At 41.1% G+C, this 22438-nt stretch overlaps 1 protein-coding gene across 1 annotated transcript; it reads left to right on the plus strand.

Annotated features, from left to right (window-relative positions):
- The first annotated feature begins 13071 nt into the window (after positions 1–13071).
- LOC117969065 (Fc receptor-like protein 5) lies at positions 13072–15199 on the plus strand. Its single transcript, XM_059015853.1, has 2 exons — positions 13072–13390; positions 15017–15199. Exons 1-2 carry the CDS (start codon positions 13072–13074, stop codon positions 15097–15099), a joined length of 402 nt encoding a protein of 133 aa, XP_058871836.1. The 3' UTR covers positions 15100–15199.
- The last annotated feature ends 7239 nt before the right edge of the window (positions 15200–22438 follow it).

A 22438-nucleotide genomic window follows, 5' to 3' on the forward strand; every position in this document is an offset into this window, starting at 1 on the left:
TGTTTATGTTTTGATGTCTAAAAAGTGCATTTCATTATAATGGCAAAAGTTCACCTTGAAACCATGGCGATGAAAACATTAATATGAAACACTGACACATGCACATATCTTAAGTAATGCAAAATTCAGCATTATAATTGCTCAATATGACAAGTTACTTGCTGCTCACATGGAAATAAGAATCCATATTTACCAGGGTGACAGAATGACCTGATTTCATGCATTTCATGCAGGCTTGTAGTCGTGTCTCTTCTAACTTAGAAGTCACCAGTCTCCACTGGTACAGAACTGTATGTAATTATTTTGATGGTCATTTATTTACGTTTAGTAAATTAAGTCGAGAGGATGTGCTTGATTTTTGTCTGCCTTTCTCCTGCCTTAACAACTTTATTTAGAAAATATATTTTGCAAAATATGTTAGCAGGATGCAATTTGATGGAGGGATGGATGGACCCTGGCTCTGATCTTTCATTTTTTATCCCCGGCAGAGAAATTAGATTTTGTACTGACAATGTCTTTCTGCTGGAAAATGTCATTTATACAGATCATTTTCAAACATTTTGCATATATTATGGCAATTCTGTGTAGGTACATACGGCACACCATCACTGTGGTGAATGTTGTTTGTAGCATTATAAGCGCATGATGTTATTGCCTTTGTGACAGGGTAGCATCACGGCCCAAGCTGTTACCGGCAGGAAGAGACCCAGAGACAGAAAGCTGCAGTTTAAGTGCTGGTGCGCACGCTTATTAACAAACACCGGAACAAAGAAAAAGGCACAAGGGCCAAAACAAAAGATTAAACAAAACAATCAGATGTAGTCTGGGCATTAGCCTTCACTACCATTTTGACCAACAGTACAAAAAATCACTCACCCCAAAGCAAGGATTTCTCCATGCTTTTATATATGTGGCCACTCCCCAATTAGCATCAATTACCTAATGGTGGAATGACCACACCTGTGATTGCTGGAGGGACAGATTTAACCCCATCCCTGCCAACCTTACATTCCCACACACACAGCACAGAGCAGTGTGTGTACAGAAGTGTTTCAATCCCCTCATTTGAACAGTGGTTTCATCAGACCAGTTCTTGAGTAAAGTGTTTTTGTTTTCCAGCAGCCAGTTGGTTAATAGAAGTTTTAGCTTCTTACATGTAAATGAAGTTGTTTGATGCTCAGTGTAAAAATAAATACTCCCCGAAATGAGATCACGTGACTATGTTTTGTCAGACAACAGAATCAGACATATTAGAAATACGTTTGTGGTCATTTAATAAATAGGCGTAGCGGGAGGAACCTGTATGTTTACAACTTCAAAACTGTGAAGTGCCTACATTGAGCTCAGCTTTAAAAACATCTCGAGACAGAATGCAGGCTTGTGAAGTCGCTGCACTGATATGTAAGTATTATTGCTGGTGCTTTATTAAACATGCTGCTGATTATCCATCTGGTTTGGGGACAGTTAGAGTGAAAGATTCTGGGTTTGAAGACTTGATCGTAATTCAAAATATATATTTTGAGCTGTTGTCTTGTGGAAATGTCATGATAAAAGCAGAGTGTGCAAGCCAGGTAAATGACAGAGAGTATTGTGAAACACACTGTATGCATGGTGAAGCAGGGAAGCACATGGTAAAGGACAGGGGAGCGAGGACCTATTTTTCATGGTAGTTTCATGGTAAAAGTGTAGTTAAGTGTAGAAAAAGCTAGTCAATGTATGATAAATCAAATGAAAGCAGGGGCATCATTTCAGAACAATTCTGGGGGGGGGGGGGGCAAAGCTGTGTCAACATTAAAAGTATGTAAAGGCTTTAACACTAACCGAATTACTGTACTGCCAGCTTCCAATATAGTTAACTAAACATTTCAGTTGCAAACCGTCACTACTACTACATTAAACAAATAGTGGTACAACATCATCTCTTTAAAATCGTTTTAGAGAAGCAGCTCAGGACATAAGACTCTTATTTCAGATCATTTAATAAAAAAAAAAAAGAAAGTCCTGTATTGCATGGGCTTTACAAAAAGAGCCAGGGGTAAGAACGCAGTTTAACTCTTTAATTTAGAGCGTCCATCCGAATACTCACCGGATTTGATATATACTTACAACCTCAAGTTAAGTTTGATACATTTCACCTGTTTTCCACAAAGAATGACACTTTCAGCATGATTTTCAGAAGGGGCAAAACAAGAACGAGGTGGCAAAATGATTTAAAAGCCTGATGAATGGAACCACATCACTTGATTTGTATTTTTAAAGCGTCAACAAGTGAATTCACGACTCGTTTCATCTAAACCCTTTGAAAGCCAGATACTTCGTGACCCAAATCAGCTTTAGAAATCACTTTCTAACCTAGATCTTATTTTTCCCCTTTTGAAAATCATGCTGTTTGTATCAAATATAAACCAATGAACATAAACTGCTAAATAAGCACCACAATTCTGTGAATGTCGAAAGTATAAATCTGTAGCAAAGTTTTAAATAACATGTTTACCCCGATAATCATGAATAAAATAAAATAAAAGGGGACGGCGTCTCGCTTTCATCAAGGCAAATGTGTGTCAACACCAGCCTGCATATATATGAAAATATGTTAGAAAAATAAATTCATAGATTTTCATTTATATTCATTTTTTTCCATATAAATGCATATTTAAACATTGTAACATTTTAAAACAGTAATTAGCATCATGAATGAATATAAACAGGCAGTAATTGGTCCAGTTTACAATGAAATAACGTGCGTTTTGTCAGCATCGTTCTTATTCTTAAAATAAATTATAACAAATTTGCAATGCAAGTATTTGTAAAGCACGGCACTAATTTACAACAAGTGTGCCGCCTTAAATATTATTTTCTGCCAATCCAACCCGAAAACGCTCAGCACAGCTCTACACATGAGGCTAAATCTAGTTTCAAATCTATGGTACCTTTTCTTTAGAGCAGGTATAAATAATTGTACGTGGGCATCAGCAATATTAATAGTTTCTTCCACAAGTGAATCCCTCCTTGTTGTCTCGCTGTGTTTAATTCTTCTGTTTTCCACCTGCTGTGACAAACATGTCCGACATTTCCCGTTGACTCATGATATCAATAATATTATATTCTTAAAGAAATAATAGACTGCAGTGTAATTCTGTGTGTTGTCGATATAATCACTGGACAACGATGAACTATCAATAGAAAATGAATGACTGTCGCCTTGCAGCCGTGGCTGACTTCATTCCGGATCCGGGTTCGATTAGAAAATAACGATGTTTGAAAAATGCATTTTATTCATTTGTGAAGAAAACTTTAACCATCTTAATAGTGATTATATTGTGTGTCTGGAGGGGAGGGGGCAGCTGCTCACCCTGCCCTATAGCAAATGACGGTCCTGAATGAAAGTATTGCAGATGCATGATACAATATGGTAGAAGTATGGCCAAACATGGAAGCATCATTAAAGATTAATACAAAAATGTGTGCAGAAGAATTGTAAGACAACTAAATTGATTTCCACCTACAATCAAATATAGGAACCTGGAAACTTGTAAATAGTGGTACAGAAAGTCCTCTCACAGTGATGTATGCTGATGCTGTTGAGGCCCTTTGAACTGGTCTGAACTGTAGCTACAGCAGCTCACTGACACGTCCTGTGAAAGTGTTAAAGCAAACTAATGCTTCACTTATTCAGGGTGTGCATTTCTTTCTTTCGTTATTTCTTTAACATATGTTTTGGAATGGGATGTTAAAAGAACATTAGCAGTTCTAAAGCTCTGGCCAAAAGTTTTGCATCACCTACAATTTTAGAATTGAGACATAATACAAAATAAAAAAAAAACCTGTATGAACATAATTTAGATATTTTATTTAACATCATGTAATAAAAGAAGCTACAAAATTACATTGCAAAAGTCAGCTGGAGGCATGTAGTGTAGTATTCATGTTGAATTTCAAAATGTCACATTTTTCAATTTCTGTCAGTTTTTGGTTAAGAATATGGAATAATACAAAGCGTTGTGTAATTTAATATGCTAACTTCACATTATTCAGGAGGTTTCGTGTGACTTTATGAAGCAGAATCAGTTCATTCTGTAGGGGGATGCAGATTTTTTGGCCAGAGCTGTAGGTGGTAAAATAAAATCTTTAAAGTTGCAATGGCAGTTCCCAGAAGGGAAAGGACCGTTTTCTATGATCAAAGTATTTTTTAAATGTCATTACCCAGTGATTGCAGGTCTCCTGTGTTCATAGCTTTCTGAAAGCTGAATGTAAAATCTGACAAAATTAGTTTTATAATATTGATTGCAAACATTTACCCTCCATGAACATTTATACAGAGTAAAAGATTTTGCTTGTTTGATATTCATGGAACTGTTCTAGACTGCTGTGTATATTTTTATTTCATTTTTCAAGTAGACAGCAGTTTTTTTTTAATATATTATGGTTTTAGGTAAAACTGGGGTCATATTTTAAGTGACTCTGCAGCAGCAGCAGTTGTTGATGCGTAGTTCACCTCCTAGTCTCTGTAACTCGCTTTGGATAAAAGCATCTGCTAAATGACTAATAATAATAAATAATAATAATAATAATAATAATAATAATAATAATAATAATAATAATAATAATAATAATAGCAGCTGTGTTTTATGTAATAAGAAATCAGTTAGAATTATATTGTTAAAATCATTCTGAGGTTTAAAGAAGGGGGGCTGGTGATTCATTGTGATCATGCTATAATATAATATGTGGGTGCGTGCTAGGGTGGAGCCCTGGAGCCAGAGCGGAGCGTGACAGTTTCCTGAGCTGAGCTCCGGAGCCACAGTGGAGCTGGAGCTGGGGATGCTGGAGCCGGAGCTGGGTCACTGGAGCACTCCAGAGCATGGAGCCAGAGCTGATGTTCCGGAGCAGCTCCACTATTTCCTGCCTTTCACATTTAAAAATTATTCCGTTCAAACATTTGAATGGACAAAAGAAATAAGTTTATAAAATAACTAAATGTAAATACAGAAGTACTTTCATGTACATAATATTTCTGTTGATATAAGGAGTCATCCAGAATGGTCAACTAGAATCATGTATTCCGGTATCTGAAGCCATTACCTTTTATAAAAACCCGTGCATGCATATAGAGGGTCCTCATAATCACACAGTAAGAGGAAGGGAGTGAAAGATTATAGTGAAATGCAATCCAAAGCATACAAAGGAAGCTAGCATTGAATAATAAAGTAAAAGCTTGGTGAAGATTGGTACAACATCAAGGCAGTTATCCTGCTCACAATGTCATGTGTGACAGACAGACTGTGAAATGAAATGTATATTATAGTAGTAATATAGTAAGACATACTGTACTTTATAGAACACGGATTCTATCCATGTAACATATATTTATTATACTGCTGGAACAAACACGGTTTATTCAAACGTTATCAAAGTCATTATGTGTAACACTATTAAAGTTGAAAAATATCCCAGAAGAAAGAAAGGCCTGACTTTACCCTCGTGATTTAACTACAAAACAAAGGATGCCATACAGTAGGTGTGGTTAAAAAAAGTGTGCATTTCAGGTAAAAACAAAGGAGACAACGCATCGTTTTTAATAATCCCTGCCATTGCAACTTCACATGCGTGTAGAGATCACTATTTGGCAGCTAGTGGTGCATGTGCAGCCTAATCTGGACTTGTTTTTCTTGACAGTCAGAAGTAAATAGGGGATCAGGAGTTGCTGTGTTGATCTTCTGTTTTTTATATACCGTATATAGAAATCCCACACAGTGCTATTTTTCTTGCTAATTTATAAACTGTTGCAGCTTCTGGCAAGGTGGTAAATCGGTGCAAGGCAAAGCAGCTTGTGATGCGTATTTCTCATTTCTGACTGACAGACATTTTTTCCCCTTCAGTTTTTTTTCTGGATATTAGCACTCAATTATTATACATATTTTTTCCTCATTGAAATGTATTTTACTGTACAGTTAATTGCATTGCATAATATTATTACACCAAGACTGAGAAAATGTACCATAAAAAAGGAGCGTCAGCTACTTTATGAATTAATTACAATAAATGTATATTTTACACAGTATTATTTACAATATACACACACAAAACCCGCTCTTCATGTGCAGGGCAGGAGGGGTTAAACGGTTTCAAATACCATGGGGTTAGAGCTTGCTGTAGGATGTAGCAGCTGAGGATGTGGTCAGTGGTTGGAAAAACATGCTCAGCGTGGGAGGGAGGAAGCTCTGCAGTGTGGGTCCAGTCCTGTGGTCTGCTATCTTTTAATCTGTTGTTTTTCACAGGTCTGTGTAAATGCTTGTAAATTAAATGGACATGTTACAATTTCTGATACTGCTAGAAAATGTTCTACTGTATTTATTGATCTATAACAAAAACATTGTCAATGTAAAAAAAACAAACAAGTTAGAAAAACGCAACAGCCGTTTAAAGGGATGATATCAAACACAAAAGCTCAAGTTAGGAGAAGCAATCAGGCCAATCTTGTCAAGCATCAAGCAAATAGGCACACTTGGAAAGGAGCTGGGGCCCAAGATTCACACAATTCTTGCTTCTAACTTGGCGCCTTTTTTGATCACTTCGCTCCACTTTATCGCTCCACTTTATCGCTCCACTTGAAATGCTCTTTGTATGACTTGAAGTGACTGAGACACAAACACACTGAGACACACACTCACACATACTGACACACACATACTAAGACACGTTAACTGAGATATACACACATTCACACACACGCTGAGGCACACACACAAAAACTGACATACACATACACTGAGACACACACACACTGAGACACACACACACACTGAGACACACACAGACACACTGAGACACACACACACACTGACACACAGACACCGAGACACACATACACTGAGAAACACACACTACAACACACACAATCTCAGTGTGTGTGAGTGTGTCTCAGTATTTGTGTGTGTGTCTCAGTGTGTGTGTGTCTCAGTCATTTCAAGTCATACAAAGAGCATTTCAAGTGGAGCGATAAAGTAGAGCAAAGCGATCAAAAAAAGACGCCAAGTTAGAAGCAAGAATTGTGTGAATCTTGGGCCCCAGCATTTTTCCAAGTGTGCCTATTTGCTTGATGCTTGACAAGATTGGCCTGATTGCTTCTCCTAATTTGGGCTTTTGTGTTTGATATCACCCCTTTAAACGCCTGTTGCGTTTTTCTAGTTTATTTTTTAACATTGACAATGTTTTTGTTATAGATTATTTTTATACAGCAAAGACGAACCACAAGTGTTGTAACTGCAACAAGCTAAACAATTATTATTATTATTATTATTATTATTATTATTATTATTATTATTATTATTATTTATTTTAGTACAACAGCAGTGTCCCCCACTTGGGATTAAACCCACAACCCTCAGGTCAAGAGTCCACAGCCCTGAGCACTACTCCACACTGCTGCCCATGCTGGGCTTCAACAAATAACTAGTTTTCTGCTCAAGGGCCAGATCATTTGTGTGTGTGTGAGTGTGTGTGTGTTTTGTGTGTGTGTGTGAGCGTGTCTGTGTGTGTGTGATTGTGTGTGTGTGTGTGTCTGTCTGCGTGTGTGTGTGTATGCGTGTGTGTGAGTGTGTGTGTGCGTGTGTGTGTCTGTCTGCATGTGTGTATGAGTGTGTATGTGTGTGTGTGTCTGTGTGTGTGTGAGTGTGTGAATTTGTGCATGTGTGTTTGTGTGCTCGCGCATGTGTGCTCGCATGCTTGCGTGCGCGTCATATATAATTTGTGTGACAATGTTGCCGAATTTGTCATTCAAACTTGTTTTGTTTTAATCACTTTTGTCTGCTTGTTGCTTTTTTAAGCCAACACATTTAAATGACCCTTGTCTGTTACATTTTAAAAGATTGTTTTAAACGTTACAATGTAAATGTTGACTCAGTAGCTACCATTAAATGTTTCAACCTCGGTGACTTTCTTTGATGTGCTATTAATTTTAGGCAGCTTGCAATATATATATATATATATACAGTGCCTTGCAAAAGTATTCAGACCCCTGACCAATTCTCTCATATTACTGAATTACAAATGGTACAATGAAATTTCGTTCTGTTTGATATTTTATTTTAAAACACTGAAACTCAAAATCAATTATTGTAAGGTGACATTGGTTTTATGTTGGGAAATATTTTTTCAGAAAAATAAAAAAACTGAAATATCTTGCTTGCATAAGTATTCAACCCCTGTGCTGTGGAAGCTCCCAGTTTACACCGATGAAAGAAATTGCCCTAACAATGACACAATTATCTTACCTGTGAACCATTAAAGTTGCTGTCACATTTTCTGGATAAAAATCCCACTGTTGAAGGATCATTGGTCAGGCTGTGAATATGAAGGAAAATGAAGACCAAAGAGCATTCTACAGAAGTTAGAGATAAAGTAATACAAATGCATAGATTAGGGAAAGGGTACAAAATAATATGCAAGTATTTGGATATCCCAGTGAGCACATTTGGATCAATAATCAGGAAGTGGAAGCTGCATCACACCACCTAGGCACTGCCAAGAAAAGGCCGTCCCTCAAAACTCAGCGCTCAAACAAGGAGGAGACTTGTGAGAGAAGCCACAGAGAGGCCAACAATCACTTTGAAGGAGCTACAGAGTTCAGTGGCTGGGAGTGGAGTAATGGTGCACCAGTCAACCATATCAAGAGCTCTGCATAACACTGGCCTGTATGGGAGGGTGGCAAGAAAGAAGCCGTTACTCAAAAAGTACCATCTGAAAGCACGTCTGGAGTTTGCCAGAAAGCATGAGAGTGACCCAGCTGCGATGTGGGAAAAGTTTTTGGGGTCAGATGAGACCAAGATAGAGCTTTTTGGTCAAAACTCGAAGCGCTATGTGTGGAGCAAACGTAACACTGCCCATGCCTCAAGACACACCATCCCTACAGTGAAGTATGGTGGTGGCATCATCATGCTGTGGTGATGCTTTTCATCAGCAGGGACTGGGCATCTTGTTAAAATTGAAGGACGAATGGATGGAGCAAAATACAGGGAAATACTGCAAGAGAACCTGCTTCAGTCCTCTAAAAAACTGAAGCTTGGGAGGAAATTTACCTTTCAGCAGGACAATGATCCCAAGCACAAGGCCAAAGCAACATTGGAGTGGCTCAAGAACAAAAAGGTGAATGTCCTACAGTGGCCAGGTCAAAGTCCTGATCTCAATCCCATTGAGAATCTGTGTCACTATTTGAAAATTGCGGTCCACAAGCGTCGTCCAACCAACCTGAACAACTTGGAGCAAATCTGCCAAGAAGAATGGGCCAAAATCACTCCAACACTGTGTGCAAAGCTGATATATACTTACCCCAAAAGACTTAAAGCTGTTATTGCAGCGAAAGGTGGCTCTACCAAATATTAATGTGTGGGGGCTGAATACTTATGCAAGCAAGATATTTCAGTTTTTTTTATTTTTCTGAAAAAATATTTCCCAACATAAAACCAATGTCACCTTACAATAATTGATTTTGAGTTTCAGTGTTTTAAAATAAAATATCAAACAGAACAAAATTTCAATGTACCATTTGTAATTCAGTAATATGAGAGAATTGGTCAGGGGTCTGAATACTTTTGCAAGGCACTGTATGTATGTATATGTATGTATATATATATATATATATATATATATATATATATATATATATATATATATATACATATATATATATATATATATATATATATATAATTTACATGAAACTTCTACTTTTTATATAGGTATATAAATGTCAATTGCTGTGGATAAACGCATCCGCCAAATCAATTAATATGACATGTCGTTTTCTAGCTTGCTATTTATTAATTTATTTATAAATTTATAATATAAACATGTATTCATTTCTACATTTATTTATTTATTTAAAATATTTATTTCTAAATATATTTATTCCTCTATGCATTTGTTTAAATCATGTATTTATTTCTACCAAATAAATTATTTCTTTATTCATTTTTAATTAAATGAGGAACTACAATTTATCAGAGTTCAGAGATTTAGACAAGGAAGCTACATGCCACTCTTGTGTGCAGTTCCATTCTATGGTATCTACCCTAACAAACAGGAAACTAGAAATTTTCAAACAGGAAATCGAAGCTGCTCAGGCTTGGATGTTAGCTTAAAAAAAGAATGCATTTCAACAACTGTGTAGTGGCACAGCGGGTTAAGGTCGTGTGCTCTTCAAGAACATCATACTGAGAGTTTAAACTACGGTATCCCCCCTCCCCCCCCCCCCCTCTTTTTTCATCCTGGAAATGTGCTGTTTTAAAATATAAATAATTTGTTTCATATAAATGGTGTGGATATCAAACTGCTTACATTCCCTGGTTTGTTTTGACGTTGACCAACATGTGGAATCACAGGATTGGTAGATGTCCAGTTATTTAGCTTTTCTGTTTGAAAAGTCGCTACACACCCTTAAAAAGTGGACGGAAGAGGAGAAAGAAGGAGAATAACAATTTTGCCTTAGTTTGACCACTTATATCTCATTGTGTATAAGAGGTATGTACCTTTTTTTCACATTTGATGTAAGAGTGTTTCAGGCTTTTGGTACAGATGGTAATTCTAAGTGATTTAGTTTTGCCGCTGCAACATGGTGAAAACAGCTAAACTCTTTGAGCTGTATAGAGACTCTCGGTAGTTTCAAACAAGTTTTTCTAACTTGTACGAGGAATTACCGTTCCTCTCAATATAATTTGGTTACAGTTGTTTTTATGAAAAAAGAGCTCATGTTTTGCTTTTAGTCATGTACCACTCGACACACACCTCTATTGCAAAATAACAGAATCATTTCACCCTGATGGATCACAATTAATAGACTACTAGATAATTGTGCTGCCAGTGTAACAGGCAGTGTTGTGTGATGCACTGCCATTGTGGATTCTGACCCCTGCTGGTGAGATGACGTTAAAAGCTCTATAAGCACACATGCAGAGGAGTCTGGATCTTTTGCATAGGGGTTAAGATGCTCACCTGCGCTGTGTGTGGTCGACCCTGTGTGCCCAGCCTTCTCTCTGTTACACTTATCACACCCATTATTGAACTGAATTCACAACTCAAGTCTGCTTTCTTCTCTTCACTATGAACACTGGAATCAGTATGAATACTGAACTGCAGCTACAGATCTGTCAGTTTCCTAAACCCCATGCGTGTGTCCAAGTTAATGAAGGATTATTATCATGTGACATTGTCTTGCTTTGTTTTTACACTTCCCTCACCTTTACAATCATTCACAGGGTTCTTATTGAAATGACTCAAATCTTGTGTTTGTATTATTTGGTAAGTCTGTGTTAAGGTGCTTTGACTATGAGTTCAGGAGCTGCCTGTCATATACATATTTAATATAGGCTAGATTAGAGTGTCTTTATATTATTATATACACCAGCAGCAAGTAGTGCACAGCAGTGTGTTACTAACAAAACAAGAGAAGGAAACCTGATCAAAAGTGTCCGATCACTAGATGGCGCTGTCTCTTACTTCTCCCTGTGTTAGCACATGTTACATGTATGTATGGCAGCACCTATAACTGATGAGCACGGTATAACAATGGTAAAAGCATTGGAAACAGCAACATGACTGTGGTGCTTTTATAAGGGTCTAGTCCCTGACTGTCTCTCTTGTGTTTTTCAGTGGTGACTGTAGTGAGCTGCTCCAGACAGTATGAAGGTAAGAGAACAGTTTACAATGTGAACACAGTTTAAAAACAGGATTTACAATTCATGGTTGAAAAGCATGAAGCTGGTTTGAGAAATGACACTTTTCATGTTAGGTCTGTGTGCTGAAAATAGGCTGTGGCAATGCAGTCACAAAGTGAAGAGACTGGTAAAGATTCTCATCCTGCTTCCTGATCATCTGTAAAAAAAAAAACACCTTTCTGAAATCAGCTTTCCTTTTCTTCTGACCAATATAACAATGTAATTTAGTTAAATAAAAAGAATGACTCCAGCAAAAAGCCATGCTGTGCTCCACCTAGAGGCTATGTGTGGTATTGCTGGAAAGCTTTTGAATGAGGATATTATTTTGGCTGACTGCTGACCAGACAGAATATCTGGATGACTTTAAGAACAATAATCCTCCCACTTATCTTAAACATGTGACCTGATTCATAAAAAATACAAATAAAAAACAGTTTAACAGGACTAATCCTGCTACAGTAACTTGGACTAATTGCTGCTCGACTGGAAATTTAAACACAGAACACTTTCTATTTTCAAGCCCATAATCATACTGAGAGAGATTCCTCAAGAATTCCTTTCACTCAAAACACACAATTAGAGCTGCAATGGGTCACACTGCTGCTATTCCTACTGTATCACAAGTAGAGCCTGCAATGGGTCACACTGCTGCTATTCCTACTGTATCACAAGTAGAGCCTGCAATGGGTCACACTGCTGCTATTCCTACTGTATCACAAGTAGAGCCTGCAATGGATCACACTGCTGCTATTCCTGCTGTATCACAAGTAGAGCCTGCAATGGATCACACTGCTGCTATTCCTACTGTATCACAAGTAGAGCCTGCAATGGGTCACACTGCTGCTATTCCTACTGTATCACAAGTAGAGCCTGCAATGGGTCACACTGCTGCTATTCCTACTGTATCACAAGTAGAGCCTGCAATGGATCACACTGCTGCTATTCCTACTGTATCACAAGTAGAGCCTGCAATGGGTCACACTGCTGCTATTCCTACTGTATCACAAGTAGAGCCTGCAATGGATCACACTGCTGCTATTCCTACTGTATCACAAGTAGAGTCTGCAATGGGTCATACTGCTGCTATTCCTACTGTATCACAAGTAGAGCCTGCAATGGGTCACACTGCTGCTATTCCTACTGTATCACAAGTAGAGCCTGCAATGGGTCACACTGCTGCTATTCCTACTGTATCACAAGTAGAGCCTGCAATGGGTCACACTGCTGCTATTCCTACTGTATCACAAGTAGAGCCTGCAATGGGTCACACTGCTGCTATTCCTACTGTATCACTGCAGAGATGCTGGTGGGGGGCTGGAATCTCTCTCCTCTTGCAGTTTCCTATTTGTTTTGTAGGGGAATGTGTCCTAATCCTATCCTATTCTCTGTTTCAGAGGGTCATCCTCAGGCTGTCCTGACCCTGCAGTCTGCCTGGGCACAGATATTCCCAGGAGAGACAGTCACCCTGAGCTGTGAGGTGGAGGGGGGCTCTGCTGACTGGAGGTTTAAACAATACCGAAAGGGTCAAGAACAGGCAGTGTGCCAGAAACCCTCACCCAGTATGGGGAACAGTGTCGGCTGCACAATCAGTACCCCCCAGTATAACCACAGTGGAGTGTACTGGTGTGAGTCTGCATCAGGACAGGAGCGCAGTAATACTATCAACCTAACTGTGTCCAGTAAGTCATTTACATTCTAGATAATATTCAGACCCTGTTGAATAATCCTGCACTCGGATTGGCTGAGAGGGTATTGTAAGCTACTGATCGGCTTGCTGATTTGAGTAAAGCGGTCTCTGGATCTCCAGTCAGTATGAATTGTTGCTGCTCACATCGCTGTTTTCAAGTAGCAGCTGTGTAAGAACAGTATTGCAGCGTGGTGGTTCTGCACTGGAGTAACCTCTGTAGTGTCTTTGCTGCTCCACCTTTAGAAACCCGGTTAATGACGGGGCTCCTGAGTGGCACATCCAGTAAAGGTTCTCCGCACAGAGTGCAGGATGTGCCCTATAGCCTGGAGATCGCATGTTCGAATCCAGGCTATGTCACAGCCGACAGTGACCGGGAGTGCCTAGGGGGCGACGCACAACTGGCTGAGCGCTGCCCGGGTATGGAGGGCTTAGGTCGGCAGGGGAATCCACGGCTGTGGCCGATAGGGCGCCTGTGGTTCTGCAGTGGAGCCGCCAGATCTGTGTTGTCCTCCCGCACTATAGGTCTGATGGCATTGCTGTGGATCTGCAGTGCGAAAAATGTGGCTTGGCAGGAGCACGTTTCGGAGGACGCGTGTTCCAGCCGCCGTTTCCCGAGTCGGCGGGGGGGTTGCGAGCGGTGAGCCGGGGATACAGATAATAATTGGGCATGCTAAATTGGGGAGAAAACTTTTGTAAAAAAAATTGGCGATGACTAAATTAAAAAAAAATAAAATAATTAAAAAAAATAAACCCGGTTAATGGAGCAACAATGTCAGTGGAAACGAGAGTTCAAAACAAGACACCAGGGGCCTGGAATACGTTTAAAAGAATAACTTTATATAAAAATGAATAAGAAAACATTGGCAGGGAGGAATTTAACTCCCTCCCTGCCGATCCAAACCAGACAATACTAAATAGCGGACGGCTGTCACCAGCCCGCATATAAACAAACACTATACAATACTTACAGAACAAACCAATGAAAAACACCAAAAATATTAACAATGCAGCGCACGTATATCCAGGGGAGGGGCTCCCTTCACAGCGTCATCAGGAGGAGAACGGCACATTTCTATACAATCGATTCAACCATTTCATCACTTAATATATACAAGATAACAGCCTAATAATGAACAACAGGATCTCCCAGATACTGTAACTCCCTTAACAAGGGATTTCAACATGGAAACAGAGCGCTGGGGTAAATCACATACAAATAGAAACACTAAACACTGCCGTTACTTTGTGTTTGTTCAGATGCAGCTCCGCTAGTGTATTCACAACTACTATGTATGGTGATCGTGTATTGTGCGTCACACTTCACACGGAAGGAGGGTTCAGAACATAACTGATCAGTAAAATGCTGCAATACCAAAATGGTTTGTGGGCAATTTATTATGTGATTTGTTGTGTTCAGAAACAAACCCTGAAGCATTTGTTAATATTAATTATCATGCACATTCCATTGTTTGTAATACAATATATTAGTATTACAAATATATATCTTTTATGTTTTAAAGTGTATATAATGCATATGAACTAAATACAGTATATACTTAGTAATATCTTGTCTGTAAATATTTAAGAGGTACAATTTCATTCGCTTCCGCACCCCCAGCACCCCTAGTTCCAGCGCCCCTGATCAGATGCCTTGGTGGTGACGTCAGACCAGGAAGAGAATGGACGCAGTACTACGAGTGAAGCGCTGATGCGTGTATTTATTAAATAAAATAGTTAAACAAAACAAACACTGTACAGAAAACAAAACGACACGACGGCCAAAACAGAGACGGACACAAACACTGACACACACACACACGTATCACACGGGTGTAGAAGCTGTTTCTATTTTAAGTTCATCCTTTTCTTTACGTTCCACCTCAGAACAACCCTCACCATGCAGCCAGAGATACGGGTCTTATACATGTGACCATCTCACATTCTGCACGAGAGTTTTTAATTTGCATGGCTGACAGTCAGTTTGTCAATAATCACTGACTGCTGACCGTGCATTCTCACGAGCTGTCTGTCAGAGACGAGCTACTAACACCGCCTCTGCCAGACCACATTTAAATCAACAATAATACATGAAATCACCTGTGCTACATAACCCAAACAATACCTTTTAAATCATAACACAATAATAGACAATAATACAAAATAAATGGGTGATCCTGCAGACTCCTCAATCCTGACCCGTCTCTCAGCCCTGCTGATCTGAACTCTTTCTATCTTTTCAGATGAATGGGTGATCCTGCAGCCTCCTCAATCCTGACCCGTCTCTCAACCCTGCTGATCTGAACTCTTTCTGTCTTTTCAGATAAATGGGTGATCCTGCAGGCTCCTCAATCCTGACCCGTATCTTAGCAATGCTGATCTGAACTCTTTCTGTCTTTTCAGATGGACCGGTGATCCTGCAGACTCCCCCCCAGCCTGTGTTTGAGGGAGACACTCTGACTCTGAGGTGTCGTGTCCGCACAGGTTATACATCTACCAGGGTTGACTTTTATAAGGATAATGAAGAGCTACAGTCCCGGGCTGACACAGAGCTGAGTGTGGATCGTGTTTCAAAGAGTGACGAGGGGTCCTACAAGTGCAGAGCGTGGTGGCAGGACTCCTTTATTTACTCTGGTGACTCTGCAGAGGTGCGGGTGTCAGTGAGAGGTAGGTTCATTCTAACAGAGAGAGTCCTCACCCCCTTCTCTGTCTGTAATGTCTCACAGATACATTCACACTGGAGTCTATTCCAGCTGTGTTAATGTGACTCTGCAGAGGTGCGGGTGTCAGTGAGAGGTGGGTTCATTCTAACAGAGAGAGTCCTCACCCCCTTCACTGTCTGTAATGTCTCACAGATACATTCACACTGGAGTCTATTCCAGCTGTGTTAATGTGACTCTGCAGAGGTTCGGGTGTCAGTGAGAGGTAGGTTCATTCTAACAGAGAGAGTCCTCACCCCCTTCTCTGTCTGTAATGTCTCACAGATACATTCACACTGGAGTCTATTCCAGCTGTGTTAATGTGACTCTGCAGAGGTGTGGGTGTCAGTGAGAGGTACGTTCATTCTAACAGAGAGAGTCCTCACCCCCTTCTCTGTCTGTAATGTCTCACAGAAACATTCACACTGGAGTCTATTCGAGCTGTGTTAATGTGACTCTGCAGAGGTGCGGGTGTCAGTGAGAGGTGGGTTCATCCTAACAGAGAGAGTCCTCACCCCCTTCTCTGTCTGTAATGTCTCACAGATACATTCACACTGGAGTCTATTCCAGCTGTGTTAATGTGACTCTGCAGAGGTGCGAGTGTCAGTGAGAGGTGGGTTCATCCTAACAGAGAGAGTCCTCACCCCCTTCTCTGTCTGTAATGTCTCACAGATACATTCACACTGGGGTCTATTCCAGCTGTGTTAATGTGACTCTGCAGAGGTGCGGGTGTCAGTGAGAGGTAAGTTCATTCTAACAGAGAGAGTCCTCACCCCCTTCTCTGTCTGTAATGTCTCACAGATACATTCACACTGGAGTCTATTCCAGCTGTGTTAATGTGACTCTGCAGAGGTTCGGGTGTCAGTGAGAGGTAGGTTCATTCTAACAGAGAGAGTCCTCACCCCCTTCTCTGTCTGTAATGTCTCACAGATACATTCACACTGGAGTCTATTCCAGCTGTGTTAATGTGACTCTGCAGAGGTGTGGGTGTCAGTGAGAGGTACGTTCATTCTAACAGAGAGAGTCCTCACCCCCTTCTCTGTCTGTAATGTCTCACAGAAACATTCACACTGGAGTCTATTCGAGCTGTGTTAATGTGACTCTGCAGAGGTGCGGGTGTCAGTGAGAGGTGGGTTCATCCTAACAGAGAGAGTCCTCACCCCCTTCTCTGTCTGTAATGTCTCACAGATACATTCACACTGGTGTCTATTCCAGCTGTGTTAATGTGACTCTGCAGAGGTGCGGGTGTCAGTGAGAGGTGGGTTCATCCTAACAGAGAGAGTCCTCACCCCCTTCTCTGTCTGTAATGTCTCACAGATACATTCACACTGGAGTCTATTCCAGCTGTGTTAATGTGACTCTGCAGAGGTGCGGGTGTCAGTGAGAGGTAGGTTCATTCTAACAGAGAGAGAGTCCTCACCCCCTTCTCTGTCTGTAATGTCTCACAGATACATTCACACTGGAGTCTATTCCAGCTGTGTTAATGTGACTCTGCAGAGGTGCGGGTGTCAGTGAGAGGTAGGTTCATTCTAACAGAGAGAGTCCTCACCCCCTTCTCTGTCTGTAATGTCTCACAGATACATTCACACTGGAGTCTATTCCAGCTGTGTTAATGTGACTCTGCAGAGGTGTGGGTGTCAGTGAGAGGTGGGTTCATCCTAACAGAGAGAGTCCTCACCCCCTTCTCTGTCTGTAATGTCTCACAGATACATTCACACTGGAGTCTATTCCAGCTGTATTAATGTGACTCTGCAGAGGTGCGGGTGTCAGTGAGAGGTAGGTTCATTCTAACAAAGAGAGAGTCCTCACCCCCTTCTCTGTCTGTAATGTCTCACAGATACATTCACACTGGAGTCTATTCCAGCTGTGTTAATGTGACTCTGCAGAGGTGCGGGTGTCAGTGAGAGGTAGGTTCATTCTAACAGAGAGAGTCCTCACCCCCTTCTCTGTCTGTAATGTCTCACAGATACATTCACACTGGAGTCTATTCCATCTGTGTTAATGTGACTCTGCAGAGGTGCGGGTGTCAGTGAGAGGTAGGTTCATTCTAACAGAGAGAGTCCTCACCCCCTTCTCTGTCTGTAATGTCTCACAGATACATTCACACTGGAGTCTATTCCAGCTGTGTTAATGTGACTCTGCAGAGGTGTGGGTGTCAGTGAGAGGTAGGTTCATTCTAACAAAGAGAGAGTCCTCACCCCCTTCTCTGTCTGTAATCTCTCACAGATACATTCACACTGGAGTCTATTCCAGCTGTGTTAATGTTCTTAACACAACTCTGGTGCTGAAGTAACGGGTCCTTGCAAAGTTTTCTGATATGAAAGCTCTTCCTGGTCTGAGCGACTCTCATACTCCGAGTAGTGTAGAAGCTGTAATAAAGCAGAAAGAGGCCACACCAAAGTGCTTATTAAACTTTGCAAGTCCTAACTACTCTACTGGATGGTTAAGTGGTTTACCAGCTGTAGCGTGCTACTTGAATTTAATTATTAATAAAACAAAAGATAAGTTAAGAATTATAGATTATTGACTCAAGAAAGGTGAGGGACCTCCAATTATCTCCCACACAGGCAATTACCTGGGCAGAGCCTCAGTGACTGATAGGACGTACACAACACATCAAAGAGACAGATATAGAAAAAGAATTGCACTTATTATTCAAATTCAATTAACACAGAACTCAAAGGATACTACAGAATTCATAAAGTATTAGTCATCATTGTGATAGGTTTATAGTGATGCGAGTCAATAATGGTAAGCTGTGAGGAGGTTAACACCAGGTTGCACAAGGGGGACACAGACAACACAGTTCCTAACTTGTAAGACACTAAACAGAAGTGAAATTAATAAATAATTAGATAATTACACACAGCAATGAAACAATTCACACAATCAAATTCAAACAAATAAATCACAGCAAAAGATCTTCTTTAAAACAGACAAAAAATAATTAAAACTTCAAACTAAATCATAAAAAAAAAAAAATATTCCAGGAGACAGCAGATGCTAGATTCTTTCCACTAGTTTAAGTTAAACAAATATATTATATATAAAACAAAATAAATGCAGGAGACAAGGCTGTAAAAATCCTAGCATTGAAAGAATCAGTACACAGATTGCTATTTTTGACTATAATTTTAATCCATTGGTTCATTTAATATAAACACATTTCACGTGCACGATTAAAAAGAAAAGAAAACAAACAGACACATACAACAGTATCTATCCAGAGAGCGCCTGAGGCGGGAGAATAACTTACTAGTAAAAATAACACAAACTAACATTTACCCAATACAGTTTATTACACAGCGTCACACCCCACTCACCAAACCGATAACCTTCGCTGCATAAGTATGCCCTGCTGCAATGGTGCTTACTATCTCGGTCGGCAAGCAAAATAGAAAGACTACAGTCTTAATTTCCAAAACAAGAAAGGTGCGTTCTCTCAACTCAGGCACGCTGTACAAAATAGCAAAGAAAACCTCTCTCCCTTTCTGTAGAACAGAGCTCCCCTTTTCAAAGACGCCGCGCTTGCATTTCCGAAACAGGTAAGGGAAACAGGGCCAATAGACACGGAGTGCGTCGGGTCTCCATGGCGACAGATCAGCAGCAATTTAACATGCAAAACAAAGCAATGAAAGAGAAGGTTACGGTGTTGAAAAAGGAACACACTACACGCAATACATAAATAATATAAAGATTACACACTAATTAAGCAATATAAAATAGAAAAATACACACCATCGCCCTTGAAGGGGAAAATATATATATATATACAAATGAACTAACACCTTGTTACACCAGCAACAAAACACAGTGCCTTCTCTTCAGGTTCCCACAAGGGTCTCTCTCCCCAGGCCTTAGCCTTCACACAGACAAGAGACCCACCTTCTGACCTGCTTATATACACCTGCAGACAGGTGTGCCTAATTACATTAATAAAACAGTGAACCCCTTGAACCCGCCTTCCCCAGTGTGCAGGGCCTCTGCCTGTCACAGTTGTCATGAGTTATGATTGAATCCCTTGAACCCGCCTTCCCCAGTGTGCAGGGCCTCTGCCTGTCACAGTTGTCATGAGTTATGATTGAATCCCTTGAACCCGCCTTCCCCAGTGTGCGGGGCCTCTGCCTGTCACAGTTGTCATGAGTTATGATTGAACCCCTTGAACCCGCCTTCCCAAGTGTGCAGGGCCTCTGCCTGTCACAGTTGTCATGAGTTATGATTGAACCCCTTGAACCCGCCTTCCCCAGTGTGCAGGGCCTCTGCCTGTCACAGTTGTCATGAGTTATGATTGAACCCCTTGAACCCACCTTCCCCAGTGTGCAGGGCCTCTGCCTGTCACAGTTGTCATGAGTTATGATTGAACCCCTTGAACCCGCCTTCCCCAGTGTGCAGGGCCTCTGCCTGTCACAGTTGTCATGAGTTATGATTGAACCCCTTGAACCCGCCTTCCCCAGTGTGCAGGGCCTCTGCCTGTCACAGTTGTCATGAGTTATGATTGAACCCCTTGAACCCACCTTCCCCAGTGTGCAGGGCCTCTGCCTGTCACAGTTGTCATGAGTTATGATTGAACCCCTTGAACCCGCCTTCCCAAGTGTGCAGGGCCTCTGCCTGTCACAGTTGTCATGAGTTATGATTGAACCCCTTGAACCCGTCTTCCCCAGTGTGCACTGCCTCAAAAGCACCCCAAAGCTTTCCCGTGTAGAATGCTTTATGCTTCTTACTGGCACTCTGCACTCTGCCACACATTCCCATCACAATAAAAGATGGACCTGTGATAATGTCAGTAAAGGGAATAAGAAGATGGGGTTAAAAACGCTGCTTAGTATTCATTTGTTGTCTGTTTCAGTCAGAAATGACAGAAATGCACATTGAAATCCGGATTGACCGTGGTCTGTCATATTAGATGTTTAAAAGATTAATCCCTCTCACAGAGTACTGAGTGTTGGAATAGTGTAATAATAATAGATAGATTCTATTGATTTCCTTGTGGAACAATATAGGATACAAACAGGAGAGTGAGAGGAGTGCTGAGTGCTGTCTGATCTTCTCTGATCTTCTGTCTCTACAGAACGACCCCAGGCTGTCCTGACCCAGGAGCCTGCATGGACACAGATATACGAATCAGAGAGAGTGACACTGAGATGTCAGGTTCAGGGAGGTTACACTGACTGGAGATTCTCATGGTACAAAGCTGGGAGGAATGCTCCAGTAACCCAGGATTACTACAGCAGTATAGATGGTGACAGATACACAATTAGCTCTGCTACTAGAGACCACAGTGGGGAATATACCTGTAAAGGTGAAAGGACAGGTAACCCATCGTACTCTAAAACAAGCCATGCTCTTACACTGAGAGTATCAGGTAAGTCATTTCAAACACTCTGAAATCTAACATTCTGATCCTCTCCTCTATTGTAGACTCCAGATGGAGGGCTCTCTGTCTCCCGACTGCCTTCCTACCTGAGTGCTGTCTGCCCTGCCCCCTCTCTTTCTCCATGCATTTGTACCACAAACACACTGAGAGAGTTCCTCTATTTACACTGCTCCTCCGCCCTTCTCTCCTTCTCATCGGTGTCAGTGCTGTCTGCCCTGCCTCCTCTCTTTCTCCCTGCATTTGTACCACAAACACACTGAGAGAGTTCCTCTATTTACTCTGCTCCTCCGCCCTTCTCTCCTTCTCATCGGTGTCAGTGCTGTCTGCCCTGCCTCCTCTCTTTCTCCCTGCATTTGTACCACAAACACACTGAGAGAGTTCCTCTATTTACTCTGCTCCTCCCGCCCTTCTTTCCTTCTCATCGGTGTCAGTGCTGTCTGCCCTGCCTCCTCTCTTTCTCCCTGCATCTGTACCACAAACACACTGAGAGAGTTCCTCTATTTACTCTGCTCCTCCGCCCTTCTTTCCTTCTCATCGGTGTCAGTGCTGTCTGCCCTGCCCCCTCTCTTTCTCCCTGCATTTGTACCACAAACACACTGAGAGAGTTCCTCTATTTAAACTGCTCCTCCCGCCCTTCTTTCCTTCTCATCGGTGTCAGTGCTGTCTGCCCTGCCTCCTCTCTTTCTCCCTGCATCTGTACCACAAACACACTGAGAGAGTTCCTCTATTTACACTGCTCCTCCGCCCTTCTTTCCTTCTCATCGGTGTCAGTGCTGTCTGCCCTGCCCCCTCTCTTTCTCCCTGCATTTGTACCACAAACACACTGAGAGAGTTCCTCTATTTACACTGCTCCTCCACCCTTCTTTCCTTCTCATCAGTGTCAGTGCTGTCTGCCCTGCCCCCTCTCTTTCTCCCTGCATTTGTTCCACAAACACACTGAGAGAGTTCCTCTATTTACACTGCTCCTCCG

This window comes from Acipenser ruthenus, chromosome 51, assembly GCF_902713425.1.
Source record: "Acipenser ruthenus chromosome 51, fAciRut3.2 maternal haplotype, whole genome shotgun sequence".
Taxonomy (NCBI): domain Eukaryota; kingdom Metazoa; phylum Chordata; class Actinopteri; order Acipenseriformes; family Acipenseridae; genus Acipenser; species Acipenser ruthenus.

Excerpts from the sequence above, each read along its gene's own strand:
- LOC117969065 (XM_059015853.1), top strand. The coding sequence starts at position 13,072 with ATGTGTCCTAATCCTATCCTATTCTCTGTTTCAGAGGGTCATCCTCAG. Across the intron at positions 13,391-15,016 it reads TATCAACCTAACTGTGTCCA|CACCCCTAGTTCCAGCGCCC; the intron begins GTAAGTCATTTA and ends CCGCACCCCCAG.